General features: G+C 33.8%; 2 protein-coding genes and 1 non-coding gene across 3 annotated transcripts; all 3 read left to right on the forward strand.

The window, feature by feature from the left end:
- The first annotated feature begins 813 nt into the window (after window positions 1-813).
- On the forward strand, window positions 814-13,907 carry Fkbp14 (peptidyl-prolyl cis-trans isomerase Fkb14). Its single transcript, XM_066400062.1, has 4 exons — window positions 814-1,114; window positions 11,244-11,427; window positions 11,478-11,570; window positions 12,337-13,907. The coding sequence occupies exons 1-4, from the start codon at window positions 900-902 to the stop codon at window positions 12,517-12,519; spliced, it is 675 nt and encodes a 224-aa protein (XP_066256159.1). The 5' UTR covers window positions 814-899; the 3' UTR covers window positions 12,520-13,907.
- Window positions 13,908-15,225: 1,318 nt separating this feature from the next.
- Window positions 15,226-18,604, forward strand: LOC136415473 (uncharacterized). Its single transcript, XM_066400057.1, has 3 exons — window positions 15,226-15,381; window positions 17,376-17,489; window positions 17,724-18,604. The coding sequence occupies exons 1-3, from the start codon at window positions 15,362-15,364 to the stop codon at window positions 17,854-17,856; spliced, it is 267 nt and encodes an 88-aa protein (XP_066256154.1). The 5' UTR covers window positions 15,226-15,361; the 3' UTR covers window positions 17,857-18,604.
- Window positions 18,605-20,617: 2,013 nt separating this feature from the next.
- On the forward strand, window positions 20,618-20,691 carry TRNAI-AAU (transfer RNA isoleucine (anticodon AAU)). The gene has a single exon. It is a non-coding gene; the product is annotated as a tRNA-Ile (tRNA).
- Window positions 20,692-20,861: the final 170 nt, after the last annotated feature.

The following is a 20,861-nucleotide window of genomic DNA, read 5'->3' on the forward strand; positions in this document are numbered from 1 at the left end:
TTGACATATTTGTATTTTTTTAAAAATTATGTTTCAACGGTATTTTTATGTTCACGTTAATGAAAATGGTAATTTTGTATTTTCCCTGGTATCTCGGTAAACACATGATCTTTTCAATAATAAGAAGATATAGGACTCTCTCCATAAAGACCGAAATTTGCACCCGTTTAAAAGACACAACTTGAGAAACCCAGGCCGTGAAAATGTAAATTTACAGATCAAAGCCATATTATAAGAAACAAATAATGTCACAGAGTAAAAACAGGTTTAGAAAAACCTGTTTGTTAATAAAAAAAAAGTAAGTTGCCGAAGTACGAAATGTCGCCAAAAAAAAAAGAAAATTGCTTTGATAAAACGTTGATTCTTAATAATTTTTTATCAAATAAATTCAAGATAAAGTTAGTATGTTTGGAAAACAAATAGGCTGTATATTCGTTGCCAATTGCTATTGTCGCAGTAAAAAAAAACGGTACAAAATTTTTAATTAAATATCTTTTGGTATCCTTGATAAATGTTTCTCTTTTTCTCGCATAAGATACAAAAACAAATTTCTTCCCATGTGAATCTATTAATTATCAATGCTGTTGAACTTATTTTTCTGCGTATATTACTCAACAACAGACCAACGCAACCGAGGACAGGTAGTCCCGCAACGATACCGCTATCATTGCAACCGTCCAATCAGTTGCAGACCTGTGGCTTTCACGTTGCTCTCTTTTCGTCCCACTCGCTCTTAACGCAATGCCGTAGAAAAGGATAGACGATCAAGTGACGTCAATTTCATAGCGTGGCAAACTCGTGGCAATTCAAAACTTTTGCCGGATGTTTTAGTTGGAAATTGGGAACGTGCGTTGCAGGTTTTCGCTAGATCGAAAGCTCGAATACGCTGTTTTTCTTCAATGGCATCGAGTATGGTTCGATGGGTTGGTTTCTTCGGCCTTTTGGCTGTTGCGGCTGTGACGGTTCACTGTGAGGACAATGACAAGAAAAATGGAGAATTGAAGATTGACGTTCTCTACAAACCTGAAGTTTGCGAGGTGAAATCTAAAAATGGGGACATGCTGACGATGCATTACACCGGTACTTTGGCTGACGGTACCAAGTTTGATTCAAGGTGAGTTCTCCCTTTTAATTGTTTGAAATTTCAAAAATCACAAATAAAAATTTACGGAGTGTACGTTCGGAGATATTAAAAAAGATGTGCAAACTCGACAACAAACAGTAAATGTAGCGATAAACACGACGATAAGATAAGCACACTGAAGAAGAAGTACTGGGCCTTTTCTCTTTTATTGTTAACTATGAATAAAAAAATAGGGGTTTCAGAGCGAAACAAATATATCATTTTTAATCTCTAAATACATATTTTCTTCTCAACTTTTTCCATATTTATTACACCTCGATCATGCGTCCTACCGAAAATCGCATATAAATCTCAACCGGAATCCCGATTCTTATGAAAATTTAAAAATTCTCCGGCTCCCCTAATTCCCACTGCGGCACATTTTACACAGTTTATGATGTCTCCGTCGTGTCTTTCAACTCCCAAAAATGTTGCAAACTTCGGTAAAAACTTTCATTTAGGGCATCGGATCCTTGGAGGTTTAGCGCGCTCATGTAACTTAGGAAAATACAGGGTGGTAAACTTCAAATAACATAAGAATAACAGTTGAAACAGCACCAATTTTTTATTTACTTTTTCCAGGAACCTTTGGAAGAGGCTATGAAAAATGTAGTACGCCACTGATTAGCACAGAATTTCTTCTTTCTCTGATGAGGTAGCTCGAATCTGAAACACCCTGTACGTAGCACCTTATCTGAAAGTTTAGTTCGTTGCAACTCCCATAATTTGTTTTAACCGAGTTATAAATTTTATTGGTCAGAGTAAAAAGCGGGACACTATTAAAAGTTCGGTCGCGTCTCCAAGGACGGTAAACAATTTAACTTTTTTGGAAGTTTGCCTTTTCGGTTCAAGTGTTTTAGTTCTGCAAACTTTGTTGCATTGTCCATTTTATCGACTCTGGGTATTTTTCTTACTTCTAGGAAATAGGGTGCATTAAACTGAGAGGAAAAAATTAATGAGAAAATTTTTAAGAAACTGAGATTAGCTATATTAGAAATTCGACGAAGAGTGAACGGAAGAAAATCCGCGAAAATTGAAAATGGAAAAGACAAATACCGCCAAATTAAACAAAAGATGAAGAGATAATCAAAGTTATCATCCTGAAAGCTTATGATAGTCTAAGCCAGCTGCTGTAGAGATATGCATAAGGACTATTGATTTTGCTGCTCTAGGACTGCTCGAAATATAAATCTTTAATCCTGGTGGACCGAAAGGTTTCGGAAAGTGTTCTGGCTGACAGTTTATTATTCGAGTTAAATATACATTACATTCAAAGGGGAGTATAAGAATTTCATCATTATCAGTTTTTTGGAATCATCGGGGAATTCAACGGAATCTATGGAATTTTCAAAAAGCTCCATTTCGCCTGGATATGTTTATGGATCCGAGCTTTCCCAACATATAACTTGCGTTTTTTTTTTCATCGAGATACAACTTTAATCTTGAATAATTCATGGATCGATACACGGATGCCATACACTTCAGAGCAAATAAATCTAGTTTTAGTTGCATTACTTATTAAATAACTAGAATTTAACCCTGGAGGGGCTATGGATTATCGACGGTTAACGTATGTAAGTCTGGCCTGGTTTCGTAATAGTTATTTAACCAACAAGTGTATTATGAAAAGATTTACCGAATTTAGTTAATATTCAATTCTAGGGCGTTCTATCCAAAACTTACAATATCCCGAAAAATATACATATAAACGTTTTTACCCTACAGAAAGATTTTTCAAAATTTGGTGATCAGTGCTATGTTTTGGATGCCCGAATTCGCCATTAATAAGAAATCCACACAGAAATATACGTATTATATAAGGGATTTAGTTATTTCGGCCTTCCCAGGCAACTTAATCTGTACGAATGAAGAAGCATCACTTATTAAGAAGCTTGACATTTATCTGCAAATCCATGTAGGACGTTTAGCGTCATCTTAATTGAGTTTTATTAGGCTGTGGATACTAATGGAAAAGGATATACCCATCAATCTCCTATAAAAACATAATCTTGAACGTCACACATTTTATATACATTGATTCATCGGTTGCTCCTCGGATCTTTTCCCATATTTCCATAAATTTCTAAAGTTCCATGTAAACCCATAAAACTCAAGTGAATTTGTTTCCAGATGTAGTTAAATTATTAAATAGGGCGTCGGGAACTTTCGCTCCTCTAAAATTGGATTTTCTTGCCTTTAAGCCAGCTTAGATAAGAATACGGAAGTTCGAATGCATCATCAGACCGAAAAGAATGATTTGTAAAAATGTTTCAGTTCACCTAACTGAAAACTTAAGATTTTATCGTTTTTTGAACATTTTGTCAATCAATATTTGTGTAATTCGATTAAACAAACTTTCTTTAAACTTACTATTATATGTAACTTCAAATATATATTATAGAACTTTTACGTGCTCATACGTCTATGGCAGGCGACTATTGCAGAAAACAATACTTTGTTTACGACATGATCATAAATTTTTTGTATGGCAATGGCAATATTTTCTGTATTTATTACGATATTTAAATTTTGTGTCATCCATCGCAAAAAGCCATAAAATCGTTGTTACGAGATTCCAATTTGTTTTATAATATTATTTAAAGGGCAAAAAAGTGCTACGTCTGCATATACGATTCTCAAATTTCTTACATCATAAATCATCATAGAATTAAAAATAATATATCAACAATCGGGCAATTAATTTGAGTTGACCCGCGAATCACGAAGTGTTAAAATTAAAAGTGTAATTAATCGCTAAAGTAAGAGTAATAACAATAATAATTACCTGATGAAAGCTGTTGCGGAGCGTTGCCAAATGGCGTTTAATTACAGCACTTTAGTTGAATTATGGAATACATTTTCTCTGAGGAGAAAATTCCTTTTTAATGTAGGCTTATTGTCGTTTGATATTTTGAGAAATGTTACTAACTAATTCTTAATTAACGCAAGCAACAAAATCGTTGAAGGGGCTGGTTGCTGATCATCTTTCGGCACTGCAGCATTTCGGAAATGTCCGTTTCTTGTCTATTTAACTCTTTACGTTGAAAAGACTTAAATTATTAACTTTCGAATCTAAATTTAACTGACAGTACACGGAAAAGATTTCCAGGACTAGTCAAGCTGGACTTATGTGAATTTTGTTCCATTTTGCCTTTTGCGCCACAGTTGTTTTAGAGATATTCAATAGATTTTTTTGCCTTAACTTGTTTGTCATAACTAATGGAAATTTCTCAAATTCGTACATCATCTATTTTCTGCCGTAGGTTTAGTCTATATATGCAAGAAGCAGACATTCGACGACAGACTGAATACTCTTAAATAAATTGCGGGATATGTGTTTGCTGATATGCATACGTATGCTCAGTGATACTGAATGATTCAAATTTATGAAACTGGGAGAATGACGGGAAGAATAAAAACGTTTCAAAGATACCAGAAAACGTTCGGATGGAGACGTCCTAAAAACCCGCAAATTCTAGCATTGACAAAGTGAAATGTGCAAATTAATATAACCTGTTACCGCTCAACTAACGGCATTAAATTAGAAGTTATAATAATGGTGTGTTATGGGCGCATGTAGCGCCTTAACCATCTTAATCTAATAATAGTCGAGTAAATATTATCTAAACACATTTCCAAACACACCAACTTCTATAACGGTTGCATTATAGCTTGTCGCGTTGTCTACTATGTCAATAATGTTTGTGCTAAATGAATATCATTAGGCAATGGTGTTTTAAAAGTATTTTTGCAATTTAATTTAAATTATTTGAATCTTTAGTAATTTTCAATTTTCTAGATATATTTAATAATAATTCAATCCATGATGCGCAGTAGCGCAGTCGAATGCCCCTAAAACAACTTGTGTTTCACACAAACTTCTCTCCTCAAAAGTAAGCGCAATTTCAGTGGAGATGAGCCAAATAAAGGATAAAATTTTAAACCTACGGCAGTCATTTTATAACGTTGTCTCCTGCATGCCATCGTATGGGGCAAATATACGATTTACTACCGAGCCCCGGGCTTTCCCCAGTATCTTTGTAAATATTTCAGCTCTTGTCGGAAGTTTTCAGCAAATTTTCATCGAAAACATTACTTTGTGTTCTTTACAGTTTTGCTTTAAAATATTTATTTTATTCAATTTAAAACTCGATTATAACATTACTATATCATTTAATTTTTCTTGACTTGGCCACATTTCTACTTTACCCAAGAAAATAAAATTTTACGTTCGTTCCAAGGAATATGTATGGTATGTTCGAATCTTTGAGGTCAAAATTGTATCAAGTTTCCTTGTTTAGTCTCGACAACATCAGCAATAAATAAAGTTATGCAAAGAGTTTATTGTGGCACAAGATTACGTTTTAATCTTTACTAAATGTTATTCCTATACACGGTCTATACATATCTGCAAAACTGTTTCCTTCAAATGGACCATCCGCACGCTTCGTCAGTCTGAAAAAGCGCGCAGCATTTTTTTTGTTATCATTTTATTTAATGCACGTGATAAATATGGCACTTTGGGTTGTTAAACCCTCTCATATTTTATGTCGAGCACCGTAAAGAAAACCATTCGCAAGATTACTTAAAATGCTTCTTCCCGCTTATTTTGGGGATTCACGGAGAACTGAAGTATTACGAATTTGTCAGCGTTAATCCTCGAACCTAAAATAACGTAGAAGTTTAAGAACGCCCTTGTGTGGTGTCTTATTTACAATCCATGCTCACATCTTGCTTTTCTTGACATTAAAAACTGAAAGATTTGTTTAGAAAATACGAATTTTAAAACTTTATTTTTGAACAATCTTAACAGCAATTAACAGTCACAATCTAAGTTCCACCACGTACCAACACTTCGCAAGAAATTGAATTTCCCGAACTCCATTCATTATTCATGGTCTAAAACCAAACTGAAACTAAGAGATACTTGAATGTCACAAAGTTTCACACTAAACTAAATCCAACGGGTGTCTTTAATATATAATATTTCGGAAACTTCGTTAGAAGTTGACTTCTTTGTTGAGGTTGCTGATTAAAATTTCAAGTCTCCGAAAAGACCTCGCCGAAGATTATATTCTGTTATTAATTTAATTTATTAAATAAACTTCCAAATTGATACTCACGAATCGCATTTCCACAATTAGCGAATATAAAAGCAAGAAATATTTGTTGACCATTACGATTTGTTTTTAAAAATGTCCGTCGAGTATTTTAACAGCGAAATATAAATCATGTAAAATTAACACAACTTCCCAGTTTATATAAATCCAAATCTCTGTCGAATTTAATTAATTCTGTATCGACAGGAACCCATTTTCAGGCTCATATTTTTTGGAAATTTATCGCATTGCCTGACCCACGGGGATAAGCCATATTTGTATACGCGGTATCTCAATTAATTTAGCAATTTCTAGTCGACATTTATTTCGTTCTGTACTCAAAGGTTATCGGAACTAACCAGAGTAAATTATTTTTTGTCCTCTGAGCACTGTCTCACTCTATTGTCCACCGAAGATGTCCGAAATCGAATCAATATTCGGCTGTGATCTAATAGCAGTTCTGGTAAATATCGAGCAATTCATATTGGGGAATCATTTGCATAATTTGTAAGCTAAAACACACATTAATTCAAAGCTCGGGCAAACTCCAGGATAAATTTGTCCTTTGGGACTACGACAGACAAACAACTCCAACTGGATACAATTCAACCTAATTGGATTAGGCAAGACGGTTATCTATGGATTAGGTATTGAAGCCCGGTGTAAATGTCAGCAGTATTTTTTTCAAATGTATAAATAAAGTATGCAAATAATGATAACAATTACGTGTTGTAAAATGAGGGCAAACGGAAGTAATTCGCATTGAATTCGCTTGCTAAAAAAGCCAAATTCCTGCCAAAAACTTAAAAATGAAGCGTTAATATGTAGACCAATACAAATAACAAATATCCGTCAATATCAATAGAGGTAATAGGGAATCTGAATTGACTGTGTGTGTTCAATTAGTAATTGCTATTATTTCTAGTTATACGCATACTGGTTTCATAACAGCCAAGCCCGAACAAATAGCTGGACGTATTTTACTGACAATGTGCTTATGGAACGATAATAAATTCTATGAATCTCAAATACCTGTCATGGACAAACCTCGCCGACCAATAAAAGTAGAAGGCAGCAATTCGGTCACTCTGGCCATAGCTTTAGAGATTTTATGTCGAAGCATCGGAATCAAGTATTTAGCATGTTCACTTCGGGACTTGAAGGTAAATCCCCTGAAAGCTCATTTAAATTTGCACAATAAAAATTCCCCAAGTGAACCAACTATACGCGAACCCTCGAAGGAGACATTAAAGAACGCGGCAGGTTTGCAAAACCAAAGATCAAAAAGATGATTTTATATGCGAAACTGCACATTTCTGCACTTTAGAAATTAAAGCAGCCGGCTTATTTCAAAGCAGGGGAGAAACAACCAAATAGAGATCGCTCAGAGGCGGTACGGATCGCGTAATGAACAGAATGCGCCCTATACGCTCTATATTTATCCTGCAATTTCAATCTGGAATAAATAAGAAGTTGCAATGGTGAACCTCCTAATTGTCGTTAAATAACATCAATGTAGCCCTTTTAAAGTGTCTTTTGCATTTTTGCCACTAAGCACTTCAATGCGATGAAACCCTGGCAATGTCTTATGACTCCCATCTCTATGTATTAGCTTGTTATGAATTTTAAGTGGGCTCCTTCAACATGTCGTTTTTAATTACTTTAACTCAATTAAACGAGAAGCTGTGCGCTTGGGGGGCAACTATTTAAATCTGCGGGGGAATTTGCATGTTTATTATTTGACTTACTTGTTCGTGCAAGTTCTCAAAGGCAGATGAAGGAGGAAAGGGACGTGTGTGTGTGTGTGTGTGTGAACCTGAAATGTTGGCATCACACGTTGAAACTTTTGAAACAGGTTATCCCTGTATTTTAAGGATGGGACTTGAAGAATGTATCTGGATTGTTTCGGTTTTAATTTGATTCTCATGAAAGAGAAAGGTCATACGCGGCGCCCGAAAAAGGAGATAGAAACTGAACACGATAAAACATTCTACGCCAATGCACTTTTGTTCAGTTTTAGTCCTATTACTTCTCTATATTAGATACCTATGCATTATGCAAAGGGAAATTTCTTACGTAAAAGCACTTTACGCTAATGCATGTTATATCAGTAAAGCACATCAGCTGAATTCAGTTGCGTAAAGAAGAGAGTTACGGACTTGGTATCCCCTGTTTTGTTGGGTCACGTTCACACGTTTAGTATACCGTAAATTTTATTAATTTACTTGACTGCGGCAATTCAGACTTTAGCGCGCAGATTTTATTTTTCTTGTTGCGGATAAGGCGGGTTCCCACGAACCTCCTGACCTTTCAAATTGTGATCACGAAAACTCGACTGTCTAGCATGAACAGTCAAAACCGGGGTGGTTTTGACATAGGCAAGCTATTGTGTTTTTACTTATGGCTTATTCATTGTTTTCCAGTTTTTCGAAGTTATCAAAATATCTTTTCGAGTTATCGCATTCGAAAAATTGTGTTCGGCTCTTTAATTAAGGCTATAAAATATGCAGTGCAGACCAAAGCAAAACTACAAATTTTCATTGCATACTCGTTCCTGGCAAAATGTAGTAAACTTTTACGGGCCTATGGAGATTCTTTCAGAATCATCTACGCGAAGAAAATGATGCGTAAAATAATTGGAATAAATGAACTGAATAATATTATACATTCAGCAACTGTAACTTCAATTGAAACAAACAAATGCACTCAGTTTTTATTTTAAATAAATATACCGAATATGACAATATTAAAAAGGGTGGATGCACGGAAATAATTAACCAGGAAAAATAGAATACTTACGAAGCATAATAATAGTGTATTTTTATATCTACTAAGTGTTTTGATTCGTTTGTCAAATTTCTATTGCCACAATTAAAGATGATTTAACACAATGATATTAAGTGAAAGTCGTGGTGAAAGTAGAACTTTTGACCTCCTTGAAATATAATAATTAGCGTAGTATGATGACTAAAATTGCTCATTAATCATGAAATGTCTTTTAAATTATGCAATTTATTATTGATTATGAGGGTCTTTCCTGCACAACAAGGAAGGAATAACTATTTACTATAATAATAAACAATTTCGTACGACAATAATTATGATTAATAAATTTCTTAACACAGCATTAGGTGGAGATCTAATCGTAATTTATTGCCTTACCTATACGATTACAAAGCCAAATTTAAATTATCCCAAATCTACGCACAATCCGTCATGAATAATCCGGATTAAGTGCCCTCATATGTTTCTATAGCATTCCCGAAATTTATATCAGCTTCGATTCGTGTTGCGGCCGGTAATAATAATAATATTAATAATTACCGAGCAGCCGGTTGTTGCATTTCATTACAAAACAAATTGAACTGGAATACGATTTCATGCAGGGCGTTAAATTTGTTTTCATTCTGCGAAATAAATCGAGATTTCCACATTTAGTTTTAGGCTGTTCTCACGATTTTTGTAATCATTTTACGATATAATAATACGTATATATTTATATTTTTAAAGGAACATTCTATCGAAAAGTTGCAGTCTCGCATACCTAATTGCAGTAAAACGGCTGAAATAAAATTTTACGAGTTCAGTGGTAAATAGTGAATGCCCTGAAATATAACTGAAGAAGACCGAGCTTGCCGTTGCCGTCCATCCATATTTAATCGTGTTTCTAAAAGAAAAGTTTTAAGACTCAATTACGTAAAACCCTCGTTCATTTTTCAAAAGCCGGATGAAATACATTTTTAAGAACGTTGACATGTTCGACCGCAGGTTTAAAAAGTTACAACTATAGGAAAGTGCATTACGGAATTGTTCCTTGTTCACAATATTTAACAATATACAGTATGCCTTCGTGCCCAAAAAAAATTCTTTAAGAGGCATTGCAAACGTACTCTTATTCATCGTAAAATTACTTGAAAGTTTAAATAAGGGAACCCACAAGTAAACCAATTAAAAAAAATCATTTAAAATGAATCGAATGTACACGGTGTGTTATGGAGGCATTATACCAACTAAACATCACGCGAAACACTACCATGGGACCACTAAGATACTCTCACATTTAAATATTTAACTACCTAACAAAAGGCATTACATTTTATTCGCCAAGGCAGCTACGTTGTAAAATACGATACGTTCCGGTGCAGGTTATGCATAATAATCTCTGGACGCGTCTTCCCTTCCCGGTTTTCCAGTCGAGAAACTTCTGTCAGGAGTAAACTCTTCGAAAAGTTTCCGTGTCGGCCAACTAACAAAATAATTCCGCATAGTGCTACGTGCAAATGCGGCATGCAGTGCCGTTCTTCAGGATACTTTTTGATATGCATGGCCCCTTTAATATTTCAGTTACTTTTGTTCTATCCATGTGTGTGATGTGGGGTTTCGGGCCTTTGTTTATACTATACCCCCTCATTTTATCGAACGAAATCGCAGGTACGGATTAATGCATTTTTACGTCGCTTCATAGCATTTGCAGCTTAAGGCAACGTTAATCAAAACAATGGCAGGGCATCACATTCTCGTCAAGTAATCACAGTACTTCTCATCTGTCGAGGTTTTCATTTTTCATATTAGATGTTTTCAATTTTTTACCGTGAATGTACGTAGTAAATGGGGTAACTCGTTAATTTCGATCTTATGATTTGTGATTTCGAACTGATCGAATTGAATGATTTTGAAAATTATGAAGTTAATATTTATTATTTTGTTGCTCTTTTGGTTTTTTCGCCATGCTGCCAAACGAAAGAGCCGCTCCTGCCCTTATTTTACGCCTCTAACTTCCTTAAAACGTGAACATTCCAACTTGCTCAACTTATATTCCCCGTGTAGTCGTTACGCACTGGCGACACGCTTAAATATTAAGAAGTTTTTTGGTACTGTTCCCACAGGGCGCCCTCCGAAAATTTCTTTTGCAAGTTAGGGAAGTTTTTATAGAGCAGAGTAATTTAAATGATCCACTACGCCAAGAAATGATCCTGACTGTCCCACTGGGAGTGCTAATAGATGAATTGGTATTGTTTTAGTTTGGACCGGGAACAACCGTTCACCTTCCAGCTGGGAGTGGGACAAGTGATTAAGGGTTGGGATCAAGGGTTGACTGATATGTGTGTGGGCGAGAAGAGGAAGCTAACGATTCCTCCCTCTCTTGGATATGGAGATAGAGGGGCTGGAAATGTGATTCCTGGTGGTGCAACTCTTACTTTTGAGGTAAGCTGTGAGATGGTTAATTGAAATAGTTAATGAAAGAACATTTTTAGGTTGAGCTGATCAACACTGGAGATTCTCCTCCAACCACGAATGTTTTTAAAGAAATCGATGCCGATAAAGACAACCAATTAAGTCGTGATGAAGTAAGCAAATTTATAAATGTTTTCTGTAAAACCTAAGTTCGGACTTATCGGATCTAACAAAACTTCCTAAAGGTTGAATTAACTACCTTTCAGAATAGTGTATACTTGACCACATAGACTAACAGCACCAATTAATTTCGTAAGAAATACTATCCTATATATTGCATATACACGGTGAAATTTTTTAACTCGTTCGGTAAAGAACTTGTGACATAGTGTTCTACATGTGTTGCATATAACGTCATTACTTCAAGTGTTTAGTATTCTTACATGAATTTTTCAACGGCCTTCCCAATTATCATTGCACAAAAAGTAGATATATTGACGCTTTAACAATTCATACGTTATTTGTATGCAAAATATATTTCAAAAAGAAAAAGTTTGCGAACACAAATGCCTAGATTCTAAACATGTTTCTGTTATTTATGGACCTCTTCAGTTTCTCTCTTAATAAAGGTGAAACCGGGCGTAGAAATGATTGCGTGAAAGTAAGACGACGAGATCTGCAATTACGTGTTACGTCATCATAAACGTACTGTAGTAATCGTACTTAGTCTTAACTGGTGACCCCAAAGTTAACTAAACATACGACTCACGTAACAAAACACCAAAATTAACAAAATGTTTTCTTTTTTCTCTTGATTAATTTCTACTTTTCTTCTGACCTAACACAATATGAACCCTCTAGGAAATTTCAAAATTACAAGTCTTTTTTATCCGATCCGAGTTTATCAATAATATTTAGTATTCTTAATTTTCCATTTAGGTTAGCGAATACTTAAAAAAACAAATGGTTGCTGCCGATGGTGGTACCCCAAGCGAAGAAGTGAAAAACATGCTTGCAGAGCACGATAAACTTGTCGAAGAGATCTTCCAACATGAAGACAAAGACAAAAATGGATATATTTCCCATGGCGAATTTTCGGGTCCTAAACACGACGAATTGTAAGATTTAATTAAATGCTAGATGCTTAAAAAATAATCAGTTTTGATTAATTCACGACAATGAATAATAAGTCTTGCAATATGATGCATAATTAATACATAAATTTCTAGTCAAATACCTAAATTTTCTCAAAAATTACCCAAAAAGTTCTTATATTATTTCAGAAACTACTGCTAGTTTTCCATATAAATAGTTCCAACACAGAAATAAATTACTGTCATTTTTGTATTTTGAAAATTACTCAATTTAGTAACCATACGAGGGCACTGTGAAAGGTAAACAAACACAGTAGCAAATCCTAACCTCAAAAGGTTTTTTTACGCCAAATCGTTACTTGCTTTCTTATGTTATCGCATTTATGAGGTGTGGTATTTGACTAGAGAACTATTTTAGGACGGCAAACAACATCGTCTTTACATACTCGGGATTAATTGTTAATTTGGCATTTTTGGAATGTAAAACTGTTTTAGTATTAAGTTTTTATAGCGATATCAGGTGCCAACGGTGCATTCCACACTACTACTTATTCTTGTTAGGCAGGTATTTAAACAATTAGATTGATCTTTTAGAAAGCGATTATTCGAAATTATTGTAAAAAAGGGAAAGTAAACTAACGCTCCTACATATCTAAATATGGACTGAACATTGTATTATAAGTCAAGCTACTGCTGTTCCATGCATCCGTCATTCGATCAAAAACAAAATATTAAATAACCAATCGAGAATAAGAACATCCGACATTGTGACCAATCAGGGCCCGCATCGATAGATGAGACGGATGCATGGACCCAAAACTTCCGTTTTTAAATATGACTACGCACTTATAATTTACGATGACATGTTTTCGGGTGTTTGTAAAATAAGAACATTTTTGATACCTCGACTAGATATATAAGTACCTATCGATATTGTAAAGGTGATGACGTGTCAATTGTTATATTGTAATCGATACGAACGTGCTTGTAAGTCATTTTTTTAAAATTATTTATTGTTAGTTTTTCAACTAATTATTAAATTCAAAATAAAAAAATGCTGTTTGTCAATTTATTGAGTTTTTAGAAATTGTGACAGTCCAAGTGATGATTCAAACTAAGCGACTACTAATACGCTACTATCAATGCATATTGAAAAAATCTTGGGAAAAAAAACCAAAATATCGATCGTGGAGAACAAAATATAGAAAAGTCAGGTTAGTTTAGATTCACTAATTCATTACTGCCTACGCATTTACCAATTTACCTATTAAGAGCATCAGGGGGATTGTATTAATTTCTGAATGCTCTACATCTAGGTCTAGCTATTTGTATCATTCCTGGTTATTACTGTTTGACTAAATACGATGTACTTATATGTTTGTTATATGAAATTTAATAAATTTGTTTGTAAATTGAGTTTTTCTCTATCGCACACTTCTTACATCGATAAAAATCTAGTAATATTTTTCGAGATCTTACCAATAACTAGTATAACCAAAAATATTCGAATTTAATATTCAGTTATTCTAACACTTTCATTATTACCAGGCACCAAAAAAATCCTTAAAATTCTAGTGATGACTGTAAGAATTTATAATTACTTAAAATCTCAACAGTCAATGTATGAACATCCAAAATATTCACCGAAAACTGTGAGATTGGACGGAAATCTATGAAAAACTTTTGAAAAATTCAAATAATATTTCGTCGAACTAATTCAAATTTTCGAAGAAAAGGCGGAAAATCAAAACCAATGTCTTCCAAGCACTCAGCGTCAATATCTCGGGGACACATAGGGTAATTTAAGTCTACAATTTATATACCTATATATGAGGACAAATTAATGTCACATCACATCGCTAACAAAGAAATATCATTCTACTGATGGTTCAAGGCGGTTATTTCACACTTCGTCACTATTACTGCAAAAAAGTACAGAAAACTTTCGGTGTCAGAAGTTATTATTTGTTAAATTCCCGAGGATAAAGCAGTCACATTTTGTTTTTTCCTCGTAATAAAGAAAATGAAGAATTCCCAAATACGATTAACAATGTATCGTAATATTTAAGTATGCACTTTACAACGAACAATCCGATAATATACAGGGTCGCTCGACGGTGTTAAATTTGTTTATTTCTATTCGTCTCAAGTTATAAGATTACCTTGCATACAATCTATTATGAAAATTAACAGTTTCTTGATTTTTTTAAGGAGCTTTTGAAACATCTCAATTTCCTGCTTTACATGTAAGCTTAAATTTTACCATCTCTCTTTGTCTTATGTCTGAATCAGAATTACCTTGGTAACATTGAAACTGCCAACATTGGACAATGTGTGCTGAATGAAACATTTAATGAATTAGGAAACACATAGCGGTCATATACGTGTACGGGATGCACATACATGGTCAGCTCAGCCAACAACGTTATTGTTTTATCATTAAGAGCCTTACAACAAATTAATGTTGAGTAATATCTAGGCCGAATTATTTGATATTGCAGCAGATTTTAAGTAGGTATACGAATGGTTGATGCATCAATAATAATAAACAATAGCTAGGTTAGGCTCGATCTGAGTGGCGTCAGTGAATCAATTAAAGATCAAAAAAACATTTGCACTCTTAATCATTTATTGTTAACCTGAGTAGCTAAGAACATAACTTAGATGGTTGTTGACTCATTATCTTGACTGCTATTACTGCGAAACTAAAAGTTTGTGATTTTTGTGTATAGTGGTTAATACGTAGAGTGAGGTAATAAGTGCGAATAAAACTTCGATCTATTTTTCATTAGACTTATTAGAAAATCAAAAAATCCGGAATAGATTTATTCAACTTATTTTGAATTCGTGTTAGTAGTCGTGAACTATTCATGGAGTTTGAGAAATGGCGGTAAGTATCTCTACATCATACACTAAGAAAATGTCATAATGTGTAGTTGTTTGGTCCTGTCTATTTGACATTGAACGTTTTTTGATTTGAAAGTTTATTATCGTCTCTGAACTAAATATGTTATTCCATATCTAACATGTAAACAAATTTGGTCATAAACAAGTACTGTACTCGTTGGCCGCACGTAGTTTGGCAGAGTCAACAGTTGTGCAACTGAACTATTATACGACTCTTACCTTTCCTGAACGTGGCCATTGCTTTATTATGTTTCTCTCTGGTTTGTAGTCTCTACACTTAAAAGTACTCAAAACACACATATAACTTCATTTGAAATATTCAATTCCTGAAATTATTTCCACCTTTCGTTATATGTGGCTTTAGATTTCGATATTCTCCCCCATGGACGTGCCGAACTTAAATGTTAAATTTTTTATGAACAGCAACGTAAACTTTGGTGGGCTTCTCTGGGTTATTCCTGTCTCGTAAATCGGCTTAAAATTGGGAATTACAGGCCAAGGAAGGAAATTCCGGATGAGTTTTTTCCGCTATAGGTGCACTATACTATATTAATATATCAAAACCTGTTGCAAATAATAAATGTTTTAGCAACAGTTTTTGAAATAACAATGTAAGGACAAATTTAAAAAAAAATCCCTTTCACAGAGCGATCTTCAAATTACTGACGGATTACTGACTTACATGTTTTTATTTCACTTTTAAAGAGTCATGCAATAGTGGCGTTTTGAGAACTTCCACAAACTTCCCAAATTTAGAAAGATAAATTCGGGTTTCATGTCGAAAAGAATTAAACTTTATTAATTTTTTATTCCCTTGTTAGTATGACTCTGATTTTTACTTAGCAATGTCACAAAATAATGATTTATGAACTCTCAATATCCGTGGCAATCAGTGGCGTTTATTTTATTTTAAAATAAAAGTACCTGCATCGTTACAAATTTCAACTAATATTCCTTTTCAATAATTGTTTTAAAATTCTTATTTTAGCACACATATAAGAACCTAAATGATATTCAAAATGCTCAAATTCACGACTCAGACGCGTACACATTCATTCACACTAAAATATTTAATTTAGTTTGTTATGTTTAGCGTTGTAAACAAAGATATGCAAAATATATCATTTCGAACTGATACAGCGTTTCTCCCCTTCAATGATAACGAAACAAATTGCAGAGCTTAAGATAAACTCATATAATTGATGTCGTGTCTGTCTTTATCACTCAGTCGTTCATAGAATCTGTTGAAAGTTCAAGTAGTCAGAAAAAGTATATGTTTTTAAGAATTATTTTAGTGAAAATGGGAGAGGCTTTTGTGGATATAGCTGGTCAATTTTCACCAAGGTATCAATAATTGTGAAGTCTTTTTTATTCTAATCTTCATCGTCACAACATAATAGACATCTGCTTTTGCGTCTCGGTAATTTATATTTTTACCAGACTAGTGAATAGAAGGAGCGTGATGGTAACCATCAAAATCGAAGACAATTTAGTGGATCATCCAGTTGAATGAGTCTCAATTGTATTCCAAATGAGTTCAATCTTTTCTCCATGTACGATGAAAGCGAAGGTGACTCTTGGGATAATTTGCTGTTAGTGCAATAAGATCAAGAACTATTAACAATCACTGCATGTGAAAACTTCTTACCTATAACATTCCAATTTCATTAAAATGCAAGTGTAAACTTCTAAAAAACTGCTACAAATATTTAAAAAACCGTGTCTGATAAGCAGGATGAAATTCGCGATAACGAAATCTGTCACTGTCACATCCCCATCATCAGTTGAAAATTTGTCAAGAGTGCGGCCTTCGTAAGCCCATAGGGGATATACGCATAAAGTAACACATATTTGGAAAATAAAGAAAATAAAGATGTATAACGCCAATTTATGAAGCGACATTTTTAAAATAAACTTTAAGGAAAATTATATCACGGTGAAGGTTGTTTTAATATCAGATATTCTGTCTATTTTCAGATTATCAAATGAAACCAACGCAATTATGAGCAATAAAGTCCATGATTATGGAATACCAACAAATTATAACCCTGCAGACCATCCACCGGTGAGACTAAGACAGCACAACCACAGGTATACCCACCAAATTCATTTCTCATTACATTCATCATTTAAACTGTTTTTAAAAAACTTGATAATAACACGACTTATTGAGTGCCAACATACATAACAAACTCTGAGTAACTTCACCAACAAGATTCATAGTTTCCCCATAGAAATGATAAAATAACTTTATTGGAAATTATTTTTTGGTAAAGTTATCAAGATATTGATATTGTGATCCTGAACTAAATTTCCTACTTCCAGCGATCAAAGTGAAACCCAGAGAAAAAGACGATCCAAGAATAGACTGTCAAATAGAAGAAGTACAGGTTTCGTTCACCCGGAAATGGTGGAGGAAGCCGTGAAGATGGGTGGTCAAGTCACCAACAGGAGTTAGCTAATAACTTTATTACTACTTTTGATGAGTAATTAATAAGTGACAATGCTAGGAAATATAAAGTTACGGTAAAATGACCAAAAGGTCCTGACTAGCTATACCTAAATGGTAATTTCCATAAAATCTAAAAAAACTAGCAGGAAAAGGCAAAGTATAATCTTCAAAATTAATAGATTAGTATCGTGTTAACTTTACTACAAAGTTAACTCGATTATTATGTAGGTTTTATCACACATAATAATCAAAATATTAAAATTTGTTTCAAATATTTTTGACCAAGAATTTTTGATATATTTATCTGGAGTTTCATTTTTCAGCATTTATCCTATGGAAATTGTCCTGTGGGTAAAGTTCCAAGGGCTTCCGATTTTGGTTCTAAATATCGATAATCTCTTGGACAAGTCTAGTCAATAATATTTAGAGTTAAAGCTAAAGGACATCTTTAATGCTAAAATAGAATTTGAAAAATTTAGTTCATGGCGGATCTAGGAATAAGTAGGTCTCACTGCAAAGTAACTTTTTCAGAACATTGTATTTTGTATGCCTCTATCTTTAGAAGAATTTTTTCTTACAGTTCAGTTATGAAGGCCATTTTTTTTTCAGCCACTGATTTATGGATACTGTAATTTGTAAAAGATCATTTTTAATAGATTCTGGTGTCATAATGTATACTTTGTACATGAAACAATACTAATATGTACTTATTATAATTTACAATAGTTGCGAATCCACCATAATATATGAATAAAGTGAGTTATATCCAAAGACTTAACACATTTTACATTATGACATATCCTAGATAACTTTATTATCCACCCCTGATGCGAAAATTGTAAACCAAAACCACATTTTCTGCAATCCTACACAATATACCTATATGTATTTTAACAAGTCGTGTAAACAGTCATAACATTATCTGCACAATCAAGTACACAATGGCTTAAACGCTTTGGGATGGGTCCATTGAAATACTTGTGTTATAACAGTAAATGATAATGAGCATCAGTAAATATTTCGGGCGCCGTACCTCATTTTAGATTATGGTTTAGTTCGTTAAAAGTTAACAAGCAAAAGGTAGGTACATACCAAATAGAGTTTCATGCTACATTAGTAATATAGGTATACAACGTACGTAAATTATTATTTTTTATCAACCAGATTTCAGAATACTTATTTGAAAGGTGCGAGGATGGAAGAATTAAATGCCTCTAATTTACTAATTGTAATGAATAGGTAAGTTGACAATGTTTGAATGAATAGTAATTTTATCGCAGTTTAAAAATAAATGTGAAAAATATATCTCTTCAAAAATTACATTATTTTTTACTTACACGTTAGAGTAAATTTGCAATTTTTTAATTCTCAAAATTTTTTTTTTTAATTTGCAGAACTATATCCGCATCTCTGATACCAAAAAGTGGAGGTCCCCAGAGCAAAATCGCCTACGAAATAAACCCGACAAGAGTTCCACATTTTAGCTATTGTGAAGGTTATCTTAACATGGCTTTTACAGACGTCGATGGGTAAGCCCACTACCCCTTATTTCATAACATTCCATAACTCAGTCCCCCCTTTTATGATCAAACGTCTGGAAATTAGATTTAGGCACCGAAACCGCCAGAAAGGAACAGGTCAATTTTGTATTCAGAAGCAGCTCTGATTTCCTCTCTTCCTGTAGAGTCCGTACATCATTCCTGTTCGTCCGTCCTTCCTACCATCTGCCGTGCTTATATGTTTCCATGTATCTTTCCCGTAATAAAATCGGAAACTGTTCCCACGGGAGCCCTTTTCTGCCCTTTTCAGTCAACTTCCAATCTCCTGTTTAACCTGCGCGAGCCATAAATATGGCAAAATTTGCTGGAGAAAAACGAGTAAGGCATGTTTATTCTCCGTTTATTAGGTATCCGATACAGCTGCAAATATTTGTATTGCTCGAAAAACGAAAATGTATCAGGTACTTGTATTATATGATGTGAAATCAATTTTACATTCAGGCCTTTTGGGGTGAGATGCTATTGGAAAAGGAATTTTTTCTGAGGGTGAAAAATATGAATAATAGGGATGTATTTTAGTAATAAATAATGGGCCTTAAACGTAGTCTTTTGTTACATTAAACTTGCTTGCTTACACCACGTCAGCTTTTAAACGAGATTATTCAAACAGGCTCAAAGACCTCAAAGACAACGAAGTTAGGCTACGATGAATATAGTCTTATCTTAAATGGAAGTTGATAAATTTTCCCTTCTCTGTTCGTTAATTTCGAGGCGTATCGAAAACCAAAATATCATTTTCTTTATTAATAAGGAATTTCTCTGGGGTTCCCTGTAATTTGAAAAAATATGCATTTGAACCGGCAATAAGAAAAACATCAAGCTCGTATCGAGAGGAGTTTAAAAAATTCAAAACCTGAAAGAAAAATCGTTGTGTCTGATATTTATTACTCATAACTGTGAAAAAAGATGCAAGTATGGCACTCGATTTCAAAAATATTCAAAAATCATTATTTCAAGTTTAGCGAATCGGTTTGCAAAAATCTGAGGCGTATCGACATGGAATCTACAATGATCAAGATGTCATAGAAAAAGTTCTCGTTGATCATTTTAAATTTTGTTAATTTGCGGAAACTTTGATATGCGAAAAATTTCGCTTCAAAATTTAACAACTTTGGACGTAAAATCATGACTTTCCTATATTTTGTATTTTTAAATTCTGATTATCTATTGATCAGAGAATTAGGTTCTAGTACATCTGATGTTCACGTGGCCTATTAGCTCAGTTGGTTAGAGCGTCGTGCTAATAACGCGAAGGTCGCGGGTTCGATCCCCTCATGGGCCAAAAAAAGTTTTTTTGTGTCCTTTTTAAATTATGAAACGTATATTCAAATATGAAACTTCCAAAAATTTGTTAAAGCGAATAATACGCATTTTTGATAATATTTAAAAGGTCCGTCTGATTTTAAAAACATCTCTGCGACTAGTAAATTTCTTAAGATGCGAATTTTCAGC

The sequence above is a fragment of the Euwallacea similis genome, chromosome 20 (genome assembly GCF_039881205.1).
Source record: "Euwallacea similis isolate ESF13 chromosome 20, ESF131.1, whole genome shotgun sequence".
Lineage (NCBI taxonomy): Eukaryota > Metazoa > Arthropoda > Insecta > Coleoptera > Curculionidae > Euwallacea > Euwallacea similis.

Bases quoted from the DNA above. Each gene is read 5' to 3' on its own strand.
- Fkbp14 (XM_066400062.1), top strand. From the start codon at position 900: ATGGCATCGAGTATGGTTCGATGGGTTGGTTTCTTCGGCCTTTTGGCT. The intron at 1,115-11,243 runs GTGAGTTCTCCC...GTATTGTTTTAG, and splicing joins GGTACCAAGTTTGATTCAAG to TTTGGACCGGGAACAACCGT. The intron at 11,571-12,336 runs GTAAGCAAATTT...TTTTCCATTTAG, and splicing joins ACCAATTAAGTCGTGATGAA to GTTAGCGAATACTTAAAAAA.
- LOC136415473 (XM_066400057.1), top strand. From the start codon at position 15,362: ATGGAGTTTGAGAAATGGCG. The intron at 15,382-17,375 runs GTAAGTATCTCT...GTCTATTTTCAG, and splicing joins ATGGAGTTTGAGAAATGGCG to ATTATCAAATGAAACCAACG. The intron at 17,490-17,723 runs GTATACCCACCA...TCCTACTTCCAG, and splicing joins CTAAGACAGCACAACCACAG to CGATCAAAGTGAAACCCAGA.